The sequence below is a fragment of the Meles meles genome, chromosome 9 (genome assembly GCF_922984935.1).
Source record: "Meles meles chromosome 9, mMelMel3.1 paternal haplotype, whole genome shotgun sequence".
Classification (NCBI taxonomy): Eukaryota; Metazoa; Chordata; class Mammalia; order Carnivora; family Mustelidae; genus Meles; species Meles meles.
The window spans coordinates 27,018,290-27,041,211 of NC_060074.1; the positions used below are offsets into that span (position 1 = coordinate 27,018,290).

Consider the following 22,922-nt stretch of genomic DNA (forward strand, 5'->3'; position numbering starts at 1 on the left):
GACAAAGAAAAGAAGGGAATCAAGAAGGAAGGAAAAACTCCCATATGGAAAAGGACACTAATGATAGGGAAAGAAATTTTATTTTCAAGCTTTTAAGAGAATAATACAAACAACAGAGAGTTTTAAAAAACCCTAAAAACTAGTTTAAAAAAGTACTTGACAGTGTCCCTTTAATACCCATGGATGGCGCGGCCATTGTGCATTGACAATGAGAAACTGCAGGTGACCACCCCCCTTCCTGGCAAGGTCCCAGGAACTGGCAGGTGGGCTCAAGGGCAGTGCTCCTTGCAGGGTCCCTGCACCCTGCCTAGCTGCATGGGAGGGACCAGGGAGTTTGTAGCACTGAGGGATGACTGCCCTCCGGGGAGGGTCCCGAGTTACAAGGAATACTTAGATTGGTCTCTACTCCACTCCTTGGGGCATGTCCAGCCAACTTCCTCCCATCTGTTGTAGCAGCTATCCTGGGTGGGAGGTGATCTGCCCTTGGGGGGCCCTGGGTCTCTACATGCGCCAAAGCAGGAGAAGGCATGACATTGAGCATGTCCTGGCCATGGTCAGGGTTGGGTAGTTGGGAAACTCACTCCTGGATTGACAACTTTGAAGGCGGAAGTCACAGCAGGACTGTGCTTGAGATACCCACGGGAAACCTGTACTTTTCTCTAGTTGTGTGTGTGTTTCTTGTAAACATCTTTGAGCCAAACCACCATAAAATAAAGCAACAAGGGCACAAAAAGACACCCATCTCCAAACCTAAGCCCCCTTTGAGCCCCTCTGAAATTGGGAGAAGCCAAAAATTGCCCTCCCTCTGGGGGCTCGCTCCAATACCTCCCTCCCTGCACATGGCCCCAGAGTCCCTAAAGCCATCTGAGTCAGGAATCCTGCCCACCCAGATGAGCCCAGAGGCCACCGATGCTGCCTGTCGTCCTTGCCAGCCCACACCCATCCCTCTCCCTCCCCACCATGGCCCCAAACACAGCCCCGGGAGAAACAAAAGCAAACTACAAACTCGAGGGGGAAACAAGGCAGGCCACAGTGCCTTTCCTTCGTGCACCCTTTGCGTTGTTCCTCCCCAGTCCTCATGCCCACAGGGGCATGACCACCAGCAACTCCCCAGCTTCGCCCTCCCCAGCCCCCTCTTCGCCCAGGTGTTGTGTGCATGGGCACGTCCGGGATTGTTGTCCTTGTGTTTCCTTTCGGTTCCAGCTGAATCACACTTCCTTGTTGAGTCTGTCCTGGAGTTCCTTGCTCTTGTGGGAGATTAGGCTTGACTGACTGGACACCAGCCTCACTCACTCCAGCGCTGACCCTGCCATCCAGGCCCCCCTCAAGGCCCACCGCCCTCTGCCTGCCCTCTGTTCCAGCCCCTGGGGTGCCCCCTGGCCTCCCCGCGCCTGCTCCCCAGACTGCGGCCCCGGCAGGCCCCGGCCCCTTCCTAGCCCAGCCTTCCCATCTCTGTGCATGGTCACGGCCTCCCTTCCAGGTCTCTCATCTCACACTGTCGTGACCCTCATGACGAGCTCCCGGCTCCCGCCCTGGGGGCTCCGCTGTTCATGAGGTCGTAAGTGACTCAAGATGTGCAGGATGGTATAAGCACAGTGGTGATCGGACAGAGGGCCTGAGGGGTGGCTGGCCACCCGGGCAGGGCCTTCCTCAGGGCCCGGGGTGCCCCTGGCCTCCTCTTCCGAGGTGGGGGCATTGGCCTGGGTGGCTGAGGAGGTCCGGGGATTTGTCCTGCCTCCTGACTTTTGGTCCTCCAGGTCTTTCGTCTTGTCATAGTTCAGCACTTTCCACTGCTGGTTGACAGCCTGCCAGCGTTTAAAGATGCGGTACACAGAGGGTCCCTCGTGCACGATGAGACCTGCGGCACCAGGGAGAGATGAAAGCAAAGGCTGAGTAAGAGACTGGAAGTCTCTGCTGGAAAAAGTGTCTCCCTGTGCGTATCAACTGAGAGATGTTGGAGCAAACTGGATTTGTACTGGTTTGATTTGTTCTTTTCAAGCCTCTCTTTCAGCTCTGAGCCATAGGGCTACCATCCCTGTATTTCTAGGCTTGGTGAATCCTCAGAAGGAGAAGGTGGAAGGCTGCCATTCCTAGTTCATGAAATGGTGGCGTGCCTACATGCAATGCCTTTGCCCAGCTCTCCTCCACCCCTCCCACTCCTTGGCTTGACAAAACCCCAAATCATCATCCATTGACGATTTTCCTACCTCTACCACATAGCCGCGGCCCCCGGCACTTGGCAGATGTTGAGTGAACCGTGTACTCTCAAAGGCACCATGAATGGTACCCACAGGCATTCCGTACCTGCCAATTGATGTCTGGAATTCTACTGGTTAACTCTTTGCTGCTTAACAAATAGACCAATGCTACTGAAATACATCCCTGGGAGAGACAACTTGGACACAATTACACTGGCCAGAAGCAGTGTAGAGCCAGAAAGAAGCCACAGCAGATAACCAGGCAGATGAAGATTGATTATATGTCTAGTATGTGCCAAGCACTGGGGCTGGTGCAGTGAGCAGGACAGACAGAGTCCTGCCCTCCGGGAGCTTATATTCTAGTGGAGAGACGTGCAGCAGACTCATAACCAAACCCATGAGACTATTTTAAGCGCTGACAGATGCTACGAGGAAGATAAAATAGGGCTAAATAGGCACTGGCTGCAGACACTGAGGGTCCTGCTTTATCATCAAGAGAAGAGGGTGGCAGGAAAGGCCTTTTGAGGGGAGGTGATATTTACATTGATATGTAAATGATGAGAAGGAAGAAACTATGCAAAGATCTGGAGAGGGGGCATGTTAGTGATAGGAATTGCAAGTGTGAAGGCCAGGAAATGGGAATGGAATGCACATGGGTCAGAAGAAAGGTCAGTGTGGTCAAGGTGCAGAGATGAGTGGGAAGTACAAGGAGAGAGAAGGGGGTGCAGAGGCCAATATGATAAGGCCTTATAGGCCAAGGCAAGGGATTTTTTTTATTTTATCCTAAGTATAATGGGAAGCCACTGAAGGGTTTTAATGCGGGGCAGGGTGATGTGATCTGGTTTACCCTTCAGAAAGTTCATCCTGGCTCCTGTGGAACTGGATGAGGGAAACGAAGAGGAGCAGGAAGTGACATAGTGATTCAAGCAGGAAGGGATGGTGGCCTGGGCTAGGGTTATAGCGGTGGGTTCCATGAGATATCGTGTGGTTAGGACCATATGTAGAGGTAGAGCTCACAGGCTTGCTGACAGGTAAGGTATGAGTCAAGAGAAAAATCTGGACAACTCAGGAGCTTTTGGTGGTGGTGCCATTTGCTAATATGTGGATGGCAGGAGGGTGGGAGGGATGGATTTATGTGGCAGTGGTCATGACTGTATTAGTTTCCTATTGCTGCTGTAACAAGTGACCATATATTTAGTGGCTTAGAACAACACACATGTATTCTCTTATAGCACTGGAGACAGAAGTCTAAAGTGAAGGTGTCAGAGAACTGGTTCTTTCTGGTGGCTTTGAGAAGAGGATCCATCTCCTTGCCTTTAAGTTTCTAGAAGTTGCCTGCATTCCTTGTCTCTTACCTACATGGCTCCACCTCTTTGTCCCAATGTCACATCTCCTACTCTTCTGTCATTGTCTCTTTCTGCTTTGCTCTTATAAGAACACTTGTGAGTGCATTCAATCCACCTAAACAATCCAGAATTCTCCCCCTAGTTCACAGTTCTTAAATTAGTCACATCTGCAAGTCCCTTTTGCCATATAAGATAACATTAACAGTCTGCAGGGATTGGGACCTGCATGTCTTTGGGGGCCATTATTCAGCTGCCACAGTGATTAGTAGTTATATTTTGGTTATGGTGATTTAAAATGGCTGATAGAAATCTCACTGGAAGGTCCAAGTGGGCAGTTGGACATATGAGTCTGAGTTTAGGGAGAGGGCTGGCCTGGAGGTAGAAGTCATCAGTGTAGAGGTAGATTCTGAAGCCTTAGAAATGGCCCAGATCTTCTGGGGAGAGAAGGTAGACAAATAAGAGAAGAGGGCCAATGGCAGATTCCTGGACCTTCTCACGTGTAGAGGTTTGGTCAAGGTAGAGCCATCAAAGGAGGCTCTGAAGGAGCAATAAGAAATATAAACACAAGACCAGCAAGTGTGTAGACCCAGAAGTCTAGAGAAGGATGCATTTCAAGAAAGAATGTGTGCTAACTCTCAGATTCCACTGAGCGGGCAGCTCAGGTAGAATCAGGAGTGGCCACTTAGTAGGCACAGGTTGAGGGAAGATGATAGATGTACAAATCAGATAGTTCTCACCCAGTGCCTCTGTCTCTTCTATGATTTCATCAGCTAAGATGGAAGGGATATGGGAGGAAGTGTTGAAGATTTATGGAGAGAAGAAAAGTGGGAAATGATTATCTTGGAAGGTGGGAAACTAAATTTACAAAGGAGATATGAAATAATTGTCTAACAGTGTTGAGTGTCCCTTTGAAGTTTGTGGCCACAAATTTGAAAAGAGTTGTGTGGTTTTTCTCCATACCTTCAACTGCTTGCTAGGTGCACCTATGGAATGAGAAAGCAGAGTTTAATCAGGATAGACTTTTCCCTAGGCAAGTGAGGCAGGCAAGAGAAGACACAGAATTATGGATGTTTGCAAGGGAGTGGTTATCACACTGGCCCATGGAGTCTGGGCTGAAGAGGAGGACAGTGATACACCAAAGGGGTAAGGAAAAATGGAAAGTGGTAGGATCAAAGCCAAGGGGTCTCTTTGAAGTTACAGAATTGCTAGAGTCAATGAATTATGGGGATGGGATTGGGGGTTGAGGCTCAGAGAGCAGGATGTTTAAATCCAGACTTTGGAAATGGTGTGGTTCTTGGTGATGATGAGGTCTAGGGAATGTCCACTTGAGTAGGGGCTGAGGTGGGCTAGAGGAAAAGACCTGTGGAGTAATGAGCTAACCAAAAAGCTGGACAGATTATCTGCATCAACCATCCTCAATGCTATCAGACCAAATGCCCCCCTTTTAAAACAAATATAATTTAATATCCCCTTTCTTATCTTGAAGTGAAATATGTAAGATAAATAAGCTACCATGATTAAAAAAAATAAATTAATGTGATGCCCTAAACAGATAATGTAAAAAAACCAAAAACACAAGAGAAGTCATTTATAACCGGACAGTATGAATTTCAACACAAATTCTGGGGCACAACTACATTAGAAAACAAACAAAAAATCTCAAAGATTTCCAAAATGTCCCCTAGGGGATGGTACCACCTCTCCTGAGAGCTACTGATCACAGAGATGCTACAGACAGGAATGGCGGGAGGGAGCATATGAACCAGGTGCCCCCAGGAATGTGATGAATGAGTAGGCAGCCAGCAGTCAATAGCATCAAGAAGGGGAAAGTGTCATCAAATATGGTTACATGTACTTCAAAGGGACTGAAGCTTCTGAAGGATAAAGGCAGAGAAGCAGTTTGGAAGTGGTAATGGGGAGGAAGGAGGATGTGGACTTCACCTTCAGGACCCATAGAATACAATATATGGGAGAAAAAGCAGTTACCACTTGAGACAGCAAGAAACAGTGTCCTCAGAAGACAGCTGTTTCAATGAAAGAAACACTCACGGAAGTTGCTAGTGATGGCCATGAGATCCAGAGGAAGGGCTGGGAAGATGGAGCCAGTTAAGGGAAGCACATAAAAGGAAAGGGGTGATTGCCCATACCATGAGGGTGGTCTGGGAGGCTGGGCCCTGTGTTGGGGAGTGAGAAGACTGGGCATTCACCCCGTAGCAACTGTCAGTGGAGGGGAGCCTGCTGGCCTGGCCTCCGGGGGAAAGAGCTGACTCACAGCAAATAACAATGAGTCACTCCAGCCTCCTCAATGTCAAGCAGAGACGGGATGGAAACATCTCAAAGCTTCTCCAACCTTGAACACACTGTGATTCTAGGAGACATGATAGCCACCCACTGCCTCTCTTTCCTCTAATGTGACAAGAGTTCCTGAAATTGCACTCTGGCATCAAGTTTTCCAGAGTTTGTTAGAGAGACTGTCTCCCTGTGGCCCAATTGTTCCTAATCTCTTGGGTCATGTGCCCCTTTGAGGATCTGATGAAGGCTAAGGACCATCTCCCTGGAACAAAAACCACACAGATGAATCTAGGAGTTCATAAATCTCCCTAAGACCACCAATGGACCCCTTGATACGGCCTGTCTGGTACTGGACAAGGAGACATCTTCTCTGCCCCGTTTCATCATCCTGCCCCCACTCACTTCCTTCAACCTTGTGAATACGTGTCCTGTGTTCATTATTTCCACAGGCCTATTTGAGCACCTCAGTGTTCTTTTCCCAGACTATAAGCCCCTCGTGGACAGAGGCCAGGAATGGTTGAGGGTTGGGCAGCCAACACAGTAGCAGGAGCTTAACAAAGCCTCAGTAACAGTGGAGGAGATGGGGCCTTGGGGAAAGAGAAGCAGGATCTTTTGAAGCCCCAAACTAACTCTTTCCAATGACAGCCACTACACTTGATTCTTAATTAGCTTCTTGATCAGACAATTTTACCCTGATTGAAGAGGGTGGCTTAAATTTTTGGTCTGAATGCCGCCTTCTAATTATCTAACTGTCTAGTGTTCAGGAAGTAATTAAACCACTTTAATGGATAGATGGCTGAAGGGGGGAAGGTGCACCTGTTTTTGTAGATAATGCTTGTTTGGCAAAAATGGGAAAAGCACGAACTACCTCATTCACATCCACTCCTGTTAGCTCTCTCTGCTTCTTGATCTACAAATTACTTATTGATTCTTTGGATGGCAGAATAAAAACAAAACAAACAAAACAAAAACAGAGCAAGGTGGGTGGGGCTCATCTGATTGGGACAGATGAAAATAGGCAAGTTGAAGAGATGGGAGAGAAGGAAGATGGGTTGGAAGTGGCAGCAGATGGAGAGAGAGGCTGAAATTAGAATAGGAGGAAAGAAAGCTACTGGTGAAGGGAGGCAGAGAAGCAATAGAAGAAGATAAACCATTAGAATACATGGCAATATGGGAAACTCAGTGTGTTTTGATTGGTCCTTCTCTGGCATTTTCTGTTTCATTTAACAGTGACCTCATAACCACCTCCAAGGTGTCCAACCCTGGACTGTATTTGTGGGAAATCCAGTTCCAGAAGAATTGCCACCTTCATCCCCCTGACATCTCCCCACCTTTGGGGGCAGCTCTTGCTCACATCGCTGGAGGCTCCATAACTCTCAGAACACTTTGCTTGTCATCATCTCTCTTCCCACTGGCCTCCAGTGGACGTGGCCCTTTGCTTAGCCCGTGAGAAGGGAGGCAAGATGGCCACTGTGAGTGGGTGGTCCTGTCTGCTTGGCTCCCCCTGTCCCTAACTCACTGCTGACCTAGCACTCTCAGGAAGTCCTCAATCCTTGCTTGGCATCAGCATCCCAGTCCTGCCCTGCTGAATATTGGCCAATGGCTCTTGCTGTGTCCAAAGCGGTGAGATATCATTTAATTCTATTTAGATATTTCCTGAGTACCTACTATGTGCTTCTCTGAGCACCTGTGATGGAACAAAAAAACTGGTTCTTATCACATAGGGAGTTAACAGGTGAAGGCTAACTGAGAAGTCTGCAGAGAAGCCACTTGTCCCCTCAGCAATGCCCAAATCCTCCTTCCCACCCCTTCTGTCCTGCTGGTATCCTGATTTCAGTGGGAAAAAAGTTACACATAACTGTACAACAGTGCTTCTCAACTTCAGCATGTACCAGAATCCGCCAAGGAGCTTGTTACACCGGGTCCCCGGCCCTACCTCCCGAGAGTCTGAAATCGGTTGGTCTTAGATGAGGCTTATGGATTTGCATTTCTAAGCTGATGCTGCTTGTGTGCCAACCACACCTGAGCAGCCCTGCCAGGAACATGGTCCTTACCTGGCCTACTGCCTCATGAAAGGCTCTGAATTTTGGTCAAAGAAAGAGCTATATGGGGCGCCTGGGTGACTCAGTGGGCTAAAGCCTCTGCCTTCGGCTCAGGTCATGATCCCAGGATCCTGGGATCGAGCCTCATATCCGGCTCTCTGCTCAGCAGGGAGCCTGCTTCCTTCCCCCCTCTCTCTCTGCCTGCCTCTCTGCCTACTTGTGATCTCTTTCTGTCAAATAAATAAATAAAATCTTTAAAAAAGAGAGCTATGTGTACTTTTTTAAAAGATTATTTATTTATTTATTTGACAGAGAGAAACAGCGAGAGAGGGAACTCAAGCAGGGGGAGTGGGAGAGGGAGAAGCAGGCTTCCTGCTGAGCAGGGAGCCCGATGTTGGGCTTGATCCCTGGACCCTGGGATCATGACCTGAGCCAAAAGCAGACACTTAACAACTGAGCCACCCAGGCGCCTGAGGTGTATGTAATTTTTTAAAAAGTTTTATTTGTTTTTTGGGGAGAGAGAGCACAGGGGGAGGGGAGGGCCAAAGGAGGAAAGGGAGAGAGAATCCCAAGCAGATTCCCCACTGAGCATGGAGCCCAACGCGGGGCCCGATCTCACCAACCTGGGATCATGACCCAAGCTGAAACTGAGTCAAGACGCTCAACCCACTAAGCCAGCCCTGCGCCCCAAGAGCTATAGGTAATTTTTTTTTTTAATGCTCTAGTTCCAGATAGGACAGGCATGGAAACATGAGACAGCTAAAGAAATGGATACTTCCCTTCTAGACCCAGAAGACTTTGGGTCGCACAGTTCAGAGGCACCTCGCAGAGCAGACATCCAGAGTTTCTGCCACCTACTAGCCCTATGGATCTGGGCAAGTCACTTCCTCTTCCCAAGCCTCAGGCTCTTCAGTAATGGGACTGATACCTCCTTGCTACGGGGCTGTTAGGAGATTAAAGGAGGTAATGAGCCCTGTGTGCTCTTGCTTGGGGCTATGCCCAAGCCATGTGATACTGATTATTGTGGGGGTGGGAGTGGAAATTACAGGCCGGAAAAAGCCCACCAGTATCTTTTCCTCCTCCTTTATCGCCAACCCTGTTCCCAAGCGCAAACACCTGTTCTTCCGACTCCTAACTGCCCTTCCCAATCCTCAGTCTGAGTCATTGTTTATACATGAATAAGATGCTGGAGCTAGGGGCCAGCTGATTCTGCAGATGCGGTGACTAGCCTCCACTCCTGGCTCCTCTCCCACCACGAAGAGCCTTCCACAGTGCCAGGAGAGGGGTGCTCCCCGCCTGCAGAGTCCCCCGCTGTCACACGGCTGCTGGGCAAGACTTCACCCTGAAGCCCCACCACCGCCAAGCTCAACTTCCCGATGCCACCCCTTGAGGGCCCGGCCCTGTCAGAACCTTCAATGAAGAACCTATCAGGCAAGCGTGGAAAAGAAATCAATCTAACTGGCTAGTGCTGGGGGGCTGGGGGCTAGGAGGTACTGTCCTGAGATGGCATCTGCCGTTCTCCACGGTCACAACTTTGTGCTCCTCACAAGTGTAGCTAGGCTGGGCTCCTGGGAGCCCCTCTGAGGAGGTGGCGAGATGTGGATCCACGGGCCTCCTTTGGTTAGGCTCACCTTGACCCAGATGCTTTGGGTCTTAGTTTGAGTTACTCTTTCAACAATAAAGACCCAAAGACAGACGACAGAAAGCTTTCAATATGGGTGAAGCGAAACCACCTTCCCTTTGTGTTTCTATCCTGTTGATGCCTCGTCCATGTCCAGGGAGGGGCTGTCCCCTTGGAGGTCACTTCTATTTGAATTCCCTTCCCAGCAGGGTCCTTGCTGGACTGGTTGACCTTGGTAAAGCTGGACAGGATGTCTCTAATCACATCAGAGCCAGGACCATCCCGATCCCTCTGCCCACTCAAGGCACTGCGGAGACCCTTGAGAAGACCTTAGCAGGAAAATCATAAGAGCGCTGAGACTCCTTGAACTGAATGAGCCCAACTCAGTAGGACTGGGTAGGGAAGAAAAATATTCCTGGGGCCCCAAGTATCCCTGCATTGGTATAAGCGAGGGATCCATTCCTGGAAGTGTGTGTGTGTGAAGCTATGTCCCAAGAACCTGTGGGGTTTTTTCTGTGGGGGTTATCTAAAAGCTCAGAGCTATCACTATCTGGAAAGATACAGACAGAATTGCATTTCTCAGCCACTCTGGATGATGGTGATGAAGGTCATGGTGATGACGGTGATGGCGATGATAGTCAGTACTTATGGAATGCTTGCCATGTTTTGTCACGCTAAAAGGGCTTTGCAAATATAGTCTACATCTCACAGAAATTCCAGTAGGTAGGTAGTATTATCTCCACTCGACAGAAGAGGAAACTGAGCTCAGAGAGGCTTAGGTGTTGTTCAAAGACACACATGTAATGTACATTAATGGGACATGTAATGGGAAATAAACTTAGGTTCATCTGAAACAGAATAGTGCCATGTGTCTAGGCTCCTTCCTCCTCTATGTTCCAGGTCATGGGCTCCCTGAGAGAGAAGTTATGGGGATAATTTTTTATGGTCTCTATGTATGAGTATACAATTTCTATTTCAGTTCACAATGAGATGTCTTTTGTGTGTGTTACCGTGTTAGAGTGGTTAAGGATATGGGCTTTGAAATCAGATGAAACTAGGTTCTAGTTGTATGACCTTGGGTGATTTACCTCTTAGCCTTTATTATTTTTATCAGGAAAATGGGCATTTTAATAATACCTACATATAAGTTCGTAGGGAGTAAATAAGATAATGCACATAAAACACTTTTAACATTTGGTACATAATCAATAGTAAATTTTAATTATTATTTTATTATCATATTATGAAATAATATGACTTCATCTTAAAGAAGTTATGTTAAAGTTACAAAAGTAGTTTATTTAAGCAAATGTGCTGGAATTCTATAATTAAAAATAGTTCAAAATCCCAGGATTTTCAAAGACTACCCCTGAGAGGTGCCTGGGTGGCTCAGTTGGTTAAGCATTTGCCCTCAGCTCAGGTCATGATCTCATGGTCCTGGGATCAAGCCCCACATCGGTGTCCCTGCTCAGTAGGGAGCCTGCCTCTCCCTCTCCCCCTGCATGTATTTTCTCTCTCTCTCTCTGTCAAATAAATAAATAAAATCTTAAAAAAAAGAAAGACTACCCTTGGAGCTGGGTATTCTTTCTTAGGCTGTCCTAGTGCAGAGTTTCTCTGGAAATTTCTCAAAGACATAGCCTGTGACAGACATGACTGACTGTCCACCAAAACCCAACTCTTCTCTTCCTTAGTACAGAGTTGCCACAGAGAAGGAATGACATTTCAGCACTTTGTACCCATGGGAAGCGGGGTGACCAAGACTACATGTGAGCATGAGTCAGGCTCATGGGTATGGGTAATGAGGGGGAAAGTGTGTGTAGGTTGTGTGTGTGTATGTGTGTGCTTTATCCATCCTTGATTTTAATTTCTATTCACTGGAAATTAAAGATTCAAAAACCTAGGGGACAGTAGTCACAGAATGGAAGGAGCCTGGGTCCCTGAGTCTCTGTGTGGAGGAGAACTTCCACTGATCAGGAACTTCTACTGCATTAACCACTGAAATTATATATATCTGTTGGATTACTCTAAAATACATGTGCTAGGGTAGAGGTCACAGAGGAAAGCAGCTTTGGGTTCAATGGCATGTTTCATGTAATCCCTGAACTGTATTACCAGATTAGGTTCTTTTCCTAACCATAGACCCACTGTCAACAGACGGACATGCCACTCCTGAAGCTGTTCCCATGACTGTGCTATAGGCACAGAAGACAGTTCCCAACAGGTGTCCCTACACTACTTTGAGCCCCATTGGCACACTGGAGTAAATGAATTGCCTCCCAAGGGGTCTCCTTTGAGGGGGGCAGGGCTCATTTGGTGTGTCTGCTTCTAAATCAGTCATCTGCATTTACCGAGCAGTCAGCAGCTCAGCAGTGAAGAGAGGGGGCATTGCATAGGAAGCCCCGGTCGGGGAAGGGAGGGCATGGGTGGAATATGAGTTAACAGTTACTCTGGAGAGTTGGAGAGGCCATATGCATTTAATGGAACCCGGACTGAACATCATCTTGCCCATTTACATGGCTGAGACTTATCAGTTGTTTGGTCTAGCCGAACATGATTGGGAATCCCCCCACCACCACAGTGGTCAACCTCTGAGAATTATGACATTCTCTTATAATGGAATTGACTTCAAAATCCTCAAATGTCAGACCTGGAAGTACCCTGCAAGTTACCAGGTTCAACCGTCTCATTTTATAGATGACTTAACTGAACTATAATAGGAAGAAGCAACTTTCCCAAGGTCACAGAAGTCATGGAGAATCTAGTCTTCAGACCTAGATTTTCTACTTTCAAGTCTCTTCGGGGGTACCAGGCTGTCTTCTCTATATTTTCAGTTTATTAATCAGGGAATTAAAAGGATTGACAGATGGGGTCATTTCTAACCCAAGGGAAGAAAGAAAAGAAGGAATATTTCTACCAGGTGTTTTTTAGTTAACATGAATTAAAATTAAGTTTGGGGCACCTAGGTGCCTCAGTGGGTTAAGCCTCTGCCTTCAGCTCAGGTCATGGTCTCAGGGTCCTGGGATCGAGCCCCGCATCAGGCTCTCTGCTCGGCAGGGAGCCTGCTTCCCCCTCTCTCTGCCTATTTGTGATCTCTCTCTTTGTCAAATAAATAAATAAAATATTTTTAAAAATTAAGTTTGAAAAATCATGTTTTTGTGGTCCTGCCACCCTCACCCTTTGCCCATTTACTATAAATTAGAATTTGAATTTCATGATATCAGAGGGCAGACACCAAGTATCTCTAAATTATAGGAAAGAACTTCAATGAACAGCAGACCGAAGAAGCTTTAACAAAAGATTTTCTATAATTTTGCAAATTACCATATTCCACTGTTTTAAAGATTTGGAACAATCTCAGAAATGTTCTCCTTCTTCTCCCTGACCACATCCCACTCACAAGTGAAAAAATAAACATGAGAAGGATGAGGTCCTCATTTTTGCAGATTTGACTTTTTGGTGGCCAATCTCTTGAGTCTGTGGAGTGAAAAAAAAATGTTTTTGGTGCCAAAGACCTTAATTAATTTGCTCTTGTTAAATCCTAATAATGACCCACTGGAGCAGAGACTGTCCCATTTGTTTGCTGGGAGGCTCTGTCAGCTTTTCTGCTGGGGCAGACAGCGTCGTTAGAGGTGACGGAAGAGGAGCCAGGTGGCAGGAGGACATTCTATGTAATCAGATCTTCTTATTGAGGGGACATGGGTGAGGGAACTAAAAACCTTCAAGAAGAGGCACTGCTCCATATAACAGCAGACTCTCAGTTATGTGAGGACACGGGGTCAGGCTTTCTAGGCTGTGACTGGTTTCTGGTTTTAACAATTTTCACAAACTTTTATTGAGTGCCTACTCCAAGGGGGATCTATCCAGATCAAGTGCCCCCCAGCCTCGTCACTGACATTTATGATGCCTGCTCCTTCCCATACGCCATCGTATTCAATTCTCTCAGCAATGCTCTGAAGATGGTATTATTAGCCTATTTCACAGATGAGAGAAGGGAACCAGAGAGTGGTTACACAAATCACTCAAGGTCCCAAGGTTAGTAAGAAACTGAGCAACATGGGGTCCAGACCCTTATGTAGCATACTCCTGCTGCTCCAGAAACCCACCACCCTGGCTTTTGTGACTCATTCCCTTCCTTTTCTCATTCTCTGCATCCATCTCTTAAGTGTATAATGTTCTCCAGGTCTCCATCCTTATCCACCTACTCTTTGAATGTTCCTTCTAAGTTATCTTGTCAAAACCCACAGCTTTACCCACCTCTTATTGTTGACCCCTAAACCCGTGTTTTATTTATTATCCAACTTCCTACAGTTTTATTATCCACCTGCCTGCAGAAACCTTTCCTTACTTTCCTCCCCCCTCTTCCCATTAGTCACCGATCCTCTTCAGAACTGATCCAGTGCCCTCAAATCTTCCTCTATCCACAGGAAGCCGTAAAATGCCCTTTCCTTCTTTCTACCCCCACAGAGACGCCTTCCTGGCAATGCCTTCCCCTCTTTGCAGCCCATAATGTACTCCCTGTCTCTTACTTCTCTTCTATGGCAAACTGTTTGGTTAGGAACTGCCTCTTACCTCACTGCCTGGATTTTAGGCTTGTGATGGACTTTTCATTTGATGCTTTTGCCAAAGACTTACCTTTGGTTCCCCTTTGCTTCTCCCATCACCAACCCCATTCTCGTGCTCAGCTGTGGTATCCCCATTCAAGCCAGACCCTGGGGTTCCTACTTGCTTCAGAGAAGTTCATACAGTCTTACCTCATCCACATCCTAAGTGCTTCTCAAGGTCATGCCATTACACTTCTTCCCACTGTGCTGTTTGGTACTTCTTTCCCTTTCCCACTGGCCCCTCCCTACCTCTAGTCTTTCCAGCTCTGGTCCATCCTCCCCACCATTGCCTGAGTTACCTCTTTAAAGCACACATACATCTGACCACACTTCTTTCCAGTGTAAAATCTTACCAATGCCTCCCTGTCACCAACAGGGTGAAGTCTGAGCAACTTAGCCCATGATTCATGACACTGTGGGATTTGGCTTCTGCCAACCTCCACATCCCTATGGCCCATTACACACCTTCTCACTCTGGCTCGACGCTGAGCCATACACACCTGCTCGGAGTCTCCCAAGGGTCCCTGGCTCTCTCAAGTCTGTGCCTCTATACATGCTAGTCTTTCTGCTTAGAATGTTCTTTTCCTCTCTTTTGGACAAACTTTGCCCTATCTTTTTGAAAAATAGCTGAAGAATAGAGTTCCTTCCTTCAAAAAGCCTTGCCGGACCCCTCCAAAGGGGGGTTAATTGTTCTCTGCTCTGTTCCATATTTCTCTGTATGTTATAGTGGCTGCCACTGTGCTGTACTTTATTTGTAGACTGGGAGCCCCTTGAGGCAAAAACCATGTCTTGTTCATTACTTTTTTAAAGTTCCCTAGTTTCCGGAACAAAACATTTGGCCAGGAAATTCTACTGAGTGAATGAACATGACCATCCTGAGGACTTTCTGACTCATAAATGACAAATGATAAATGATTAACTTGTCTGCCTTCCCAGTGAAATGTAAGATCCTTGAGAGCAAGTGACTATCTTATTGGGAGTGCCCTTTCAAACAATATTTTTTAGTGATGAATGGGTTCCCTAAATTCATGTTAACCAAGAGATGTAGCTTCCCCTGCCCTAAGTTCCTTCCACCAGAGTATCTCACAAGGAGACAAACCACCCAAATTTCACTTCAATTTCTGTTTTTTTTTTTTTTAGGAATTTATTTATTTATTAGAGAGAGAAAGAGAGAGCACAGAGGGGGAGGGAGAAGCAGACTCCCCGCTGAGCAGGGAGCCTGACTTGGGCTCCATCTCAGGATCCTGAGATCATGACCTGAGCCGAAGGCATTTGCTTAACTGACTGAGACACCCAGGTGCTCCTTACCTCAATTTCTTAAGCCTCTCACTTAGTTGGTGTCAGAATAGCACTGATCAAAAGGGAAGTGCAACAATGGCTAAACTCCAAGAACCTGAATAAAGGACAGGAGCAGCTAGGGCTTACTAAATTTCTTATGGCTCAGCCATTACCCTATGGGTCAAGGTATTACTGGAACAATTTCCCTTCAACATGCCTCCCCATCCAAGCTCTGCATTTACAATTTCACAGAGCAGTCAGAGATAAAATATGCTGTAGAAAGCGCCCTGGAATTGGAGTCCAAGATTTTTGGTCTAATTCTCAGCTCTGTCATTTGTTTAGCTATGTGACCTTGAGCACAATTACTTTAAGCCTTTCCTCACCTGTTAAATATGGATCATAATACTTACCCTGATCATCTTTTAGGGAGACTGTGCCCTTTCTCAACTCTTCTCTGCCCTTGCAGGGGTTTGGTGGTTTGTTCTGTCCACAGTAACTTAGTTTTAGTCTTCACAGTGACATGGATTGGTCTAGAAGTTAGAACTTTACTCAAGAGATGTTTAATCTGTAGGGAAAGCTTGTCTCCCAGAACGGACAACCTTCTGATATAACCAAGTCTAGAGGCCTTGTCCACAACCCTGGACCCAAGCTGCATCCAGCAGAGAACCCAGACATTCCTGGCACCCATCCTAGGCAAAATTCTTTCGTGAGAACCAAAGGCACTTCACTGCACATCAGCCAGGTGGACATAGCCATGGCTGGAGCCAATGTGGTTTCCTGGGCAGCAAGGTGACCATGTCCCATGCTCTGCATTTTCTTGGCATCATGGCAGAGAATATCTGCCCAGCTGGTGTTGGCACCCAATGGAGTGTCTCTTTATGTCCTTTCCATTCTTATGAGTCTTCCCTTAGAAGACTGCTCTGATCAAAGCTAAGTCTATTTTTAAGGATTACTTAAAGCTATAGATTTCATGTTTACTCAGATTCTTTACTGTCTGAGGCCATTTAACAGTCTTAGGGAATAGATAAACTGTTCTTGGTGTCTGAAAAACAGAGAAAGTCCAAAGACTCATTTTAACAGATGGTCCTATTCCTTTCTTACTCAGCCTTTGGAGCTAGCACTCATTTTTCTAGGACTAGACTCATTTTCCTTCTTCGGATGGTAAATTTCTATCCAAGTACTGAATTGTTCCATCCATCCAAGGACCTTGGGTCTATGGGTATGGATTTTTTCATTCAACTTTTTGTTCAACCAACATTTCTTGAGAATACTCACCTCTCCCATTATCACTTCCATCTACTTTCTGGTACGGAATCATCTCTTCCTCTGTCCACTCTGTCACATCATCTTCTTCTACTTTCTTAGAAGCTCTGGATGGGAAATGTCCCTTTTCCCATAGGAATAAGCTAATTGACTGAGTTTTAGAACTGATGACCCCCTTTATAGTAATAGAGGTGCCGCCCTCTGACTCTCTTGTCCATGTTGTTCATTTTTGTGCACTAAGAAGACCACATTGAGCTTCCTTCTGGCTTACCTACCCAGTATCCTTCCACGTTCCAGCTCCTCAGTCTTGCATTGGTTCAGTGAAACAGGTTTGTGTGTCAAGAAGTCAAGATTCATGGGTAGAGGCAGGAGGTGGTAGGATAGAGATGATGGCATACTTGCTCCTTCTCTCAAAACAAACTAGAGCCCGAGTTGCCATTCTGGCTTGTTTCCCTGGAATTCTGAGGAAGGTGGAGTGTCAGCTGTGTTTACAACATTCCCTAGGGTGAAGGTAACCCCTGATTGGTGGCTGCTTTACTATGAATGCCTGGTAGGAGGCTGTAGTTTGGGTGTCCCTGAGTACAGGGACACTGGTAACTGCATATGACTTTTGTGGGTAATTATTGTCAAGGTGGTATTGTGGCTCTCATCTCCTTCTTCCTGAGCTATCATCTGAGTGCTGAGAGATGAGGTCTGGACTAGGATATGGAGTGCAGCAAGGACTCACCTGTAGAACTAAGCTGCAACTGCCTTGTGGAGGCTGTGGCTCCCGTCCTAAATTCCTCTAAGTGAACCTAGTGCCAAGTGTACTCTCCCGTAGTTCTGTGAGTCTAGGTGTCTAGTTGAGGCTAAAAATAAATACACCGCTGGTGGACATTCCAGGCTCCACCTGACTATCCCTACCAGGGAGCCCCTAAGAGGCTGATACTTTATAACCACTTATGTAGTACTGAGTATTTTCCCCCAACTGGCCAGAATACTACAGATGAGAGGTTAAGTAAGGTAGGTAATTAAGGACTAGTAAACTTTACCCTTGAAACCACCAGCATCACTACTGATTATCATCACCAATATCAAAATCATCATCAACACAACCATCCCAAGAATCTGTTTGTGCATTTCAACTCTGTCCACCATCTTTCGCTCTCTTCTTTAGATCATATATTACTCTCTTTTTCATTTTGTCTCCTAGAATTTTCTCCTACAGACAACCTCTCCTAGAAAAACACTGAAATGAGAGTCCTGCTCTGCTGCCTGAGTCAGCCTAAGACAAATCCTTCAGTATCAATTTCCCCATCTAGAAAAATGGGAAGAAAATTATTGCCCCTGGGGAAATGGTCTGACAACTGAATTAGCTCCACTTATAATCAACAAAATGATAGTGCAGTCTAAACTCTTTAAAGGTGAGCTAGTCTACATATAAATATATCTGACCACTTTGGGATGGCACTCAAAGCACTTATGATCCCTATGCAGCCCCCTCTTGTCCAATGGCTATCTCCAGGCAGTCACTGGCTTGTCAGAGCAGAATGGACAGATCATGGTGTGGCTTTGCATCCTGGGAAATTATGTTTTCCTAAAAGCTTGGAAGAAATGAAAACTCTCAATATTTAGCTTACTGTCCCTCTTCCAGAAATTGGGTGACTGAGTGCCATGTATATATGAAGAGAAAGAAAAAAAAGAATTTGAGAGATAGAAATGGGTTGGAGGGAGGGAGACAAACCATAAGAGACTCTTAATGTCACAAAACAAACTGAGGGTTGCTGGGGGGAGGGGGGGAGGGAGAAGGTTGTGGGGTTATGGACATTGGGGTGGGTATGTGCTATGGTGAGTGCTGTGAAGTGTATAAACCTGGTGATTCACAGACCTGAACCCCTGGGGCTAATAACACATTATGTGTTTATAAAAAAATAAAACAATTATTAAAAAAAGAAAAGAAAAGAAATGGACAGGAGGGAGGCAGATGGAGAGGAACCAAGAGGAGAGATGGTTCTGTGGAGCCCTACTCAGAGGGAGACACTATGAGCAGGAGAGACCAGGGTGCCAGGAAGGCCCAAGCAGGGGTGCTAGGTGACTCAGACCCACAGGGAGCAGGTCTGTTTGTGAGGACTCTTCCTAAAAGTGGGCTTAGGTGCACTCAAAGTTGCAGATAGCATCTGCATATGTTCCATAAGGGACACTGAAGACTCCTACTGTCCGATGCAAGAAGATAATGGAAAGAGCACTGGACCACCAATCAGGAGACCTTGCTTCTATTCCCAGCTGAGCAATCCTGAGCAGATCACTTCCTTTCTCTGAGCCCCAGTTCTCTCAACTTCAAAACGGGAGTTGTATGGGTTGATCCCATGATCTCTTCTACAATCATTCATCTCAGTCTTCAAATCTATGAAGCCCTGCATGGCAGGTGGTATTTATGCTCCTCTTTCCCTCCCATGTTCCCTTCAAGGGAGGAGGAATATGCTTCCCTCACCCACCCCCACGCTGATGTTGGACTCTTTGATGACTTGCTTTGGCCCATGGGCTGTGGAGGGGACAGTAAACCAGTATTGAGCAGAAGCTTCGAGAGGCCCTGCAGGTTTCCCCCAGTCCTCCTGTGCTCTTGTACCTAGCTAGAAGGGTATACCCCAGCAGTCCCTGCCCCTTTAGCCTGGGCCCCAGCATGAGGAGCCACTCAGAGAGGGTTGGAACCCAATGCTTAGTCAGAAGCTGAGCCACAGCCATCATGCAGGCCTAGTCACGGGAAATACATGCCTATTGTCGTGAGGCACTGCAGTGCTGGAGTTGCCTATTACTGCAGCCAAAGCTGACTGATACACACATGACAGGAAAGCAAGTCTTGTCGAAGCACACATCAGGACCAGTCAAAAGCCTGCCTGAAGGAGAATGAAGGGCAGCTGGAGAGGCTCCTCCAGGCCCTCCACTGCTCCCCTCCTTCATGCCAGAGCTGTACACTTCCATATGGAGACACACCTGGTTTCTGGCAGCCACCACCCATGCCTCAGTGGGGTAGGAAGGGATTTTGGTGGAGGGGGAACTAAATTAGAAATGCTCAAAGTCAAATTCCTCTCCATTCACAGTCCTCTCTTCCACAGTCCTCCAAACCTGGGCCATCTGTCCAGGTGCCATAAAAGGATGTTTTTAAAAAGGCTGTTGAACTCAGGGTGGATATATTGGTTTAGCTAGCAGAGAGAGGGAGCGAGAAGCTAAGACAAGTATCCAAGTGCCACCATCACTGGTCTCTGGTTGCTATAATCAGCATGTGAGTCTCCAGGCCTCTCTGACGCTGATATTAAAGAAAGAATCCCAAAGAAACTCATAGCATCCTCCCAGCCAAATTCTAGCTATTAGATGTTTCCCTGCCAAACAGAGCAGTGTGGCATATTTGATACAATATACAAACCAAAGCCCAGAGAACACAACTGTGGAACTTCGATGCTAGCAGCATCATGGCCTAGGGGACAACCTGAGACTTCCAGGTTAGGCTGAATGACCAGTGCTTCATGTCCCTGAGAGAAAACCAGGACCTCAGTCACTTGAATGACAGCACCAGAGTTGAAAACCAAAAGCATTTGTGTGGAAGAACAAAAAGACCCAGGCCTCTATCAATCAACCTAACTTAGTAGAAGAGGAAGGAACACAGATTTGGGACTGGTGTAAGGGAACAGGCAGGAATTAAAGTGGAGGGTTTCCAACTTTTTTTCTCAAACACCGAAGAGTTATTTAGAACAGAAATGTATGTAAGTGGATAAAAGTACCAATACTCAAGGTGAAACAAGGGTGAAGATTTGGAGCCTGTCTGTGCTGCATTCCATTGCCCACTCCCAAATTGGTTCCTGAAGCTGTGTGTGGAACATTGGGACTATATAAAGTTTGAAAACCACCAGACAAGAGAAATCTGGGGCATTGTGATCAGCTCATGGAAAACTGAAGAAAAGGGGGGAGGGACCGATATCATGATGGCTGTTTCTGGGCATTTTGCTGGGACGTGAATGGATTAAATGTATAGTCATCCCTTGTCATGGCTTGGCAGCCATGGAGAACACAACAGAGAGGAGAGCTTCCACATTCCGTGTGAGGCAGACAGACTGACCAACTGACCTTTCTCAAGTCTCCTTAGAGGCAAGCCTCCTTATCCTCATCTTCAACTGGGCAAGAACAGATTTGCTTGGGAAAGATTTAGATCTTCATCTTTGGTCTGCCTCCTCCCCCCACCCTCCCCGACACCTCAAATCTAAGTGTTGGCTCCTACTGAGCTTACAGCTCTCAAGCCTTGTGCTTCGACATTTCAGAGAGAGGGATCCTGAGAGATTTGTCTAGCTCACCAGCATATGGCTCTCCACTTCCCATAGAGACAAGCTCCCAGACCCACCTATGCACACCACATCCATGAATCCGTACATCCCATAGCAGATCTGGAAGAGGAGGTCTTGGCGTTGCCATTTTGCTGAGGGACTGAAGGTTGACCAGATAAGCCAAGAGATACTGGCGATGAGGAAGAGGGAACCCAAGATGGCGGCTGCAATCTGAACCTTCTCTATGACCGTCAGAGAGATGGCCTGCCACTGCAAAGAAGACAAGGACAGGTTAGCTGTTGCTTGGATGCCCCTACCCCATTTCCACCCCATTCCCATCCCTCTTCCTTCTGCTGTCACAACCTCTTACCTCAGGTTTTAGATTTAATACAAGGCTTTTTCACAATGGCTCTTGTTCCAACATTCTGAGTTTTATGTTCCCCTTTCAATATGGAGGAAACTGGTATCCCACCAAATGGCCAAAAGTTATTGTAGGGAGGGGGTCCTGGGCAGCCGTGGCTGGGAAGGAAGGCCTTTATGATTGATTGTGATGCAGACGAAGTGAAAGTATAGGCCAGTGAGGTGGTATTCTGGGGCCCAGAATATTCTTTTCAGAGCAACACTGTTTATTTTCACACTAATAGGGCACAGGCCTTTTTTTTTTTTTTTTTTTTTTTTTACTTATTTTCTACAACAACACCTGGCATGTCATTTAATGTAAATGCTAGTGATTACCAATTCAACAGACAAGGAGAGGACACAGGATGTGGGGGAAAGAGAAGAAGAACAGTATGCTTTACTATCTGTGAATGCTGAGATTTCATTTTTTTTTTTAAAGATTTTATTTATTCATTTGACAGAGAGAGATCACAAGTAGGCAGAGAGGCAAGCAGAGAGAATGAGAGGGAAGCAGGCCCCCCGCCGAGCAGAGAGCCCGATGCGGGACTTGATCCCAGGACCCTGAGACCACGACCCGAGCCGAAGGCAGTGGCCTAAACCACTGAGCCACCCAGGCGCCCCGAAAGCACTATGCTAACAGCAGTATTGATGGATGGATTGAAGGCTGGGGTGTGGGTGGGCTTTAACTCTGAAATTCTATGATTCTATGGCTGGCCTCAGTAGCACAGGCCTAAATGTGCCTGGAGTTGGATTTTAGTTCGGGATTTATTCATGCTTTCACTCAACAAATATGTACTCTGCTAGGTACTGGAGATAAAACAGTAAGCAAAAACATATAAGATTTCTGTCCTGATAGAATTTATAGTCTAAGGAACACAGATGATCAAATAATGTATTTACAGCTATAGTTCATCCGGCATAAGTGATGGAGGTACATAGAACTATGACAGCCTTTGATAGGCAGATTCGACTTGTCAGAAGAAGCAATGCTTGTGTTGAGGAGGAGTTCAGGCAAAGAGAGGAGGGAAGAGTTCTCTAGGTAGAGCAGAAAGCATGTGCAAAGGTCCGGTGGTGGAAAATGTATATATATATATATATATATATATATATATATATATATAGTGAGTATGGAAACCTGGAAGAAGACCAGAGAGGGTGGAGCAGAGAGAGCAAAAGGGAGTGTGGGGTGAGACAGCTGGAAAAATAAGAAGAGAAGACCATGTAGAATCTTGAAGAATATGCACAGAATTTTGGCTGTGTCCTATGAGTAAATAGGATGCTATGGAACAGTTTTAAAAAGGGAAGTAACAGGATCCCATTTGGGAAGCTGGAGTGCAGTACCATCTTGTGATTGTCGGGATTTGTGTAAAGCCCAGAGAACACCCCCAGCAGGCGTTTCAGCCTGAACTCCCCAGAAAAATCAGACAACATTCCATCTGCCAACAGTGAGTCCTTCTTCCACACCAAATGGCATGGATGCAAGCACTCATTCTGGCTCCAGGAGGACTGACCAGCAGCTCCTAAGGAAGGGTAACCATTGGAATACATTTCACTTGCTGTTCTAGATGTAGGACATCAGCCTTTACCTTT

At 46.6% G+C, this 22,922-nt stretch overlaps 1 protein-coding gene across 1 annotated transcript in view; it reads right to left on the reverse strand.

Moving 5' to 3' along the window:
- Nucleotides 1-1,430: 1,430 nt before the first annotated feature.
- The window catches only part of MARCHF4 (membrane associated ring-CH-type finger 4), a 104,673-nt gene continuing 83,181 nt past the window's right edge, over nucleotides 1,431-22,922 (reverse strand). The window contains exons 3-4 of the mRNA XM_046018118.1: nucleotides 21,011-21,203; nucleotides 1,431-1,858 (exon numbers count right to left, since the gene is read on the reverse strand). Coding sequence (XP_045874074.1) covers nucleotides 1,491-1,858; nucleotides 21,011-21,203 — 561 coding nt within the window. The 3' untranslated portion in view covers nucleotides 1,431-1,490. The remainder of the gene's footprint in view (nucleotides 1,859-21,010; nucleotides 21,204-22,922) is intronic.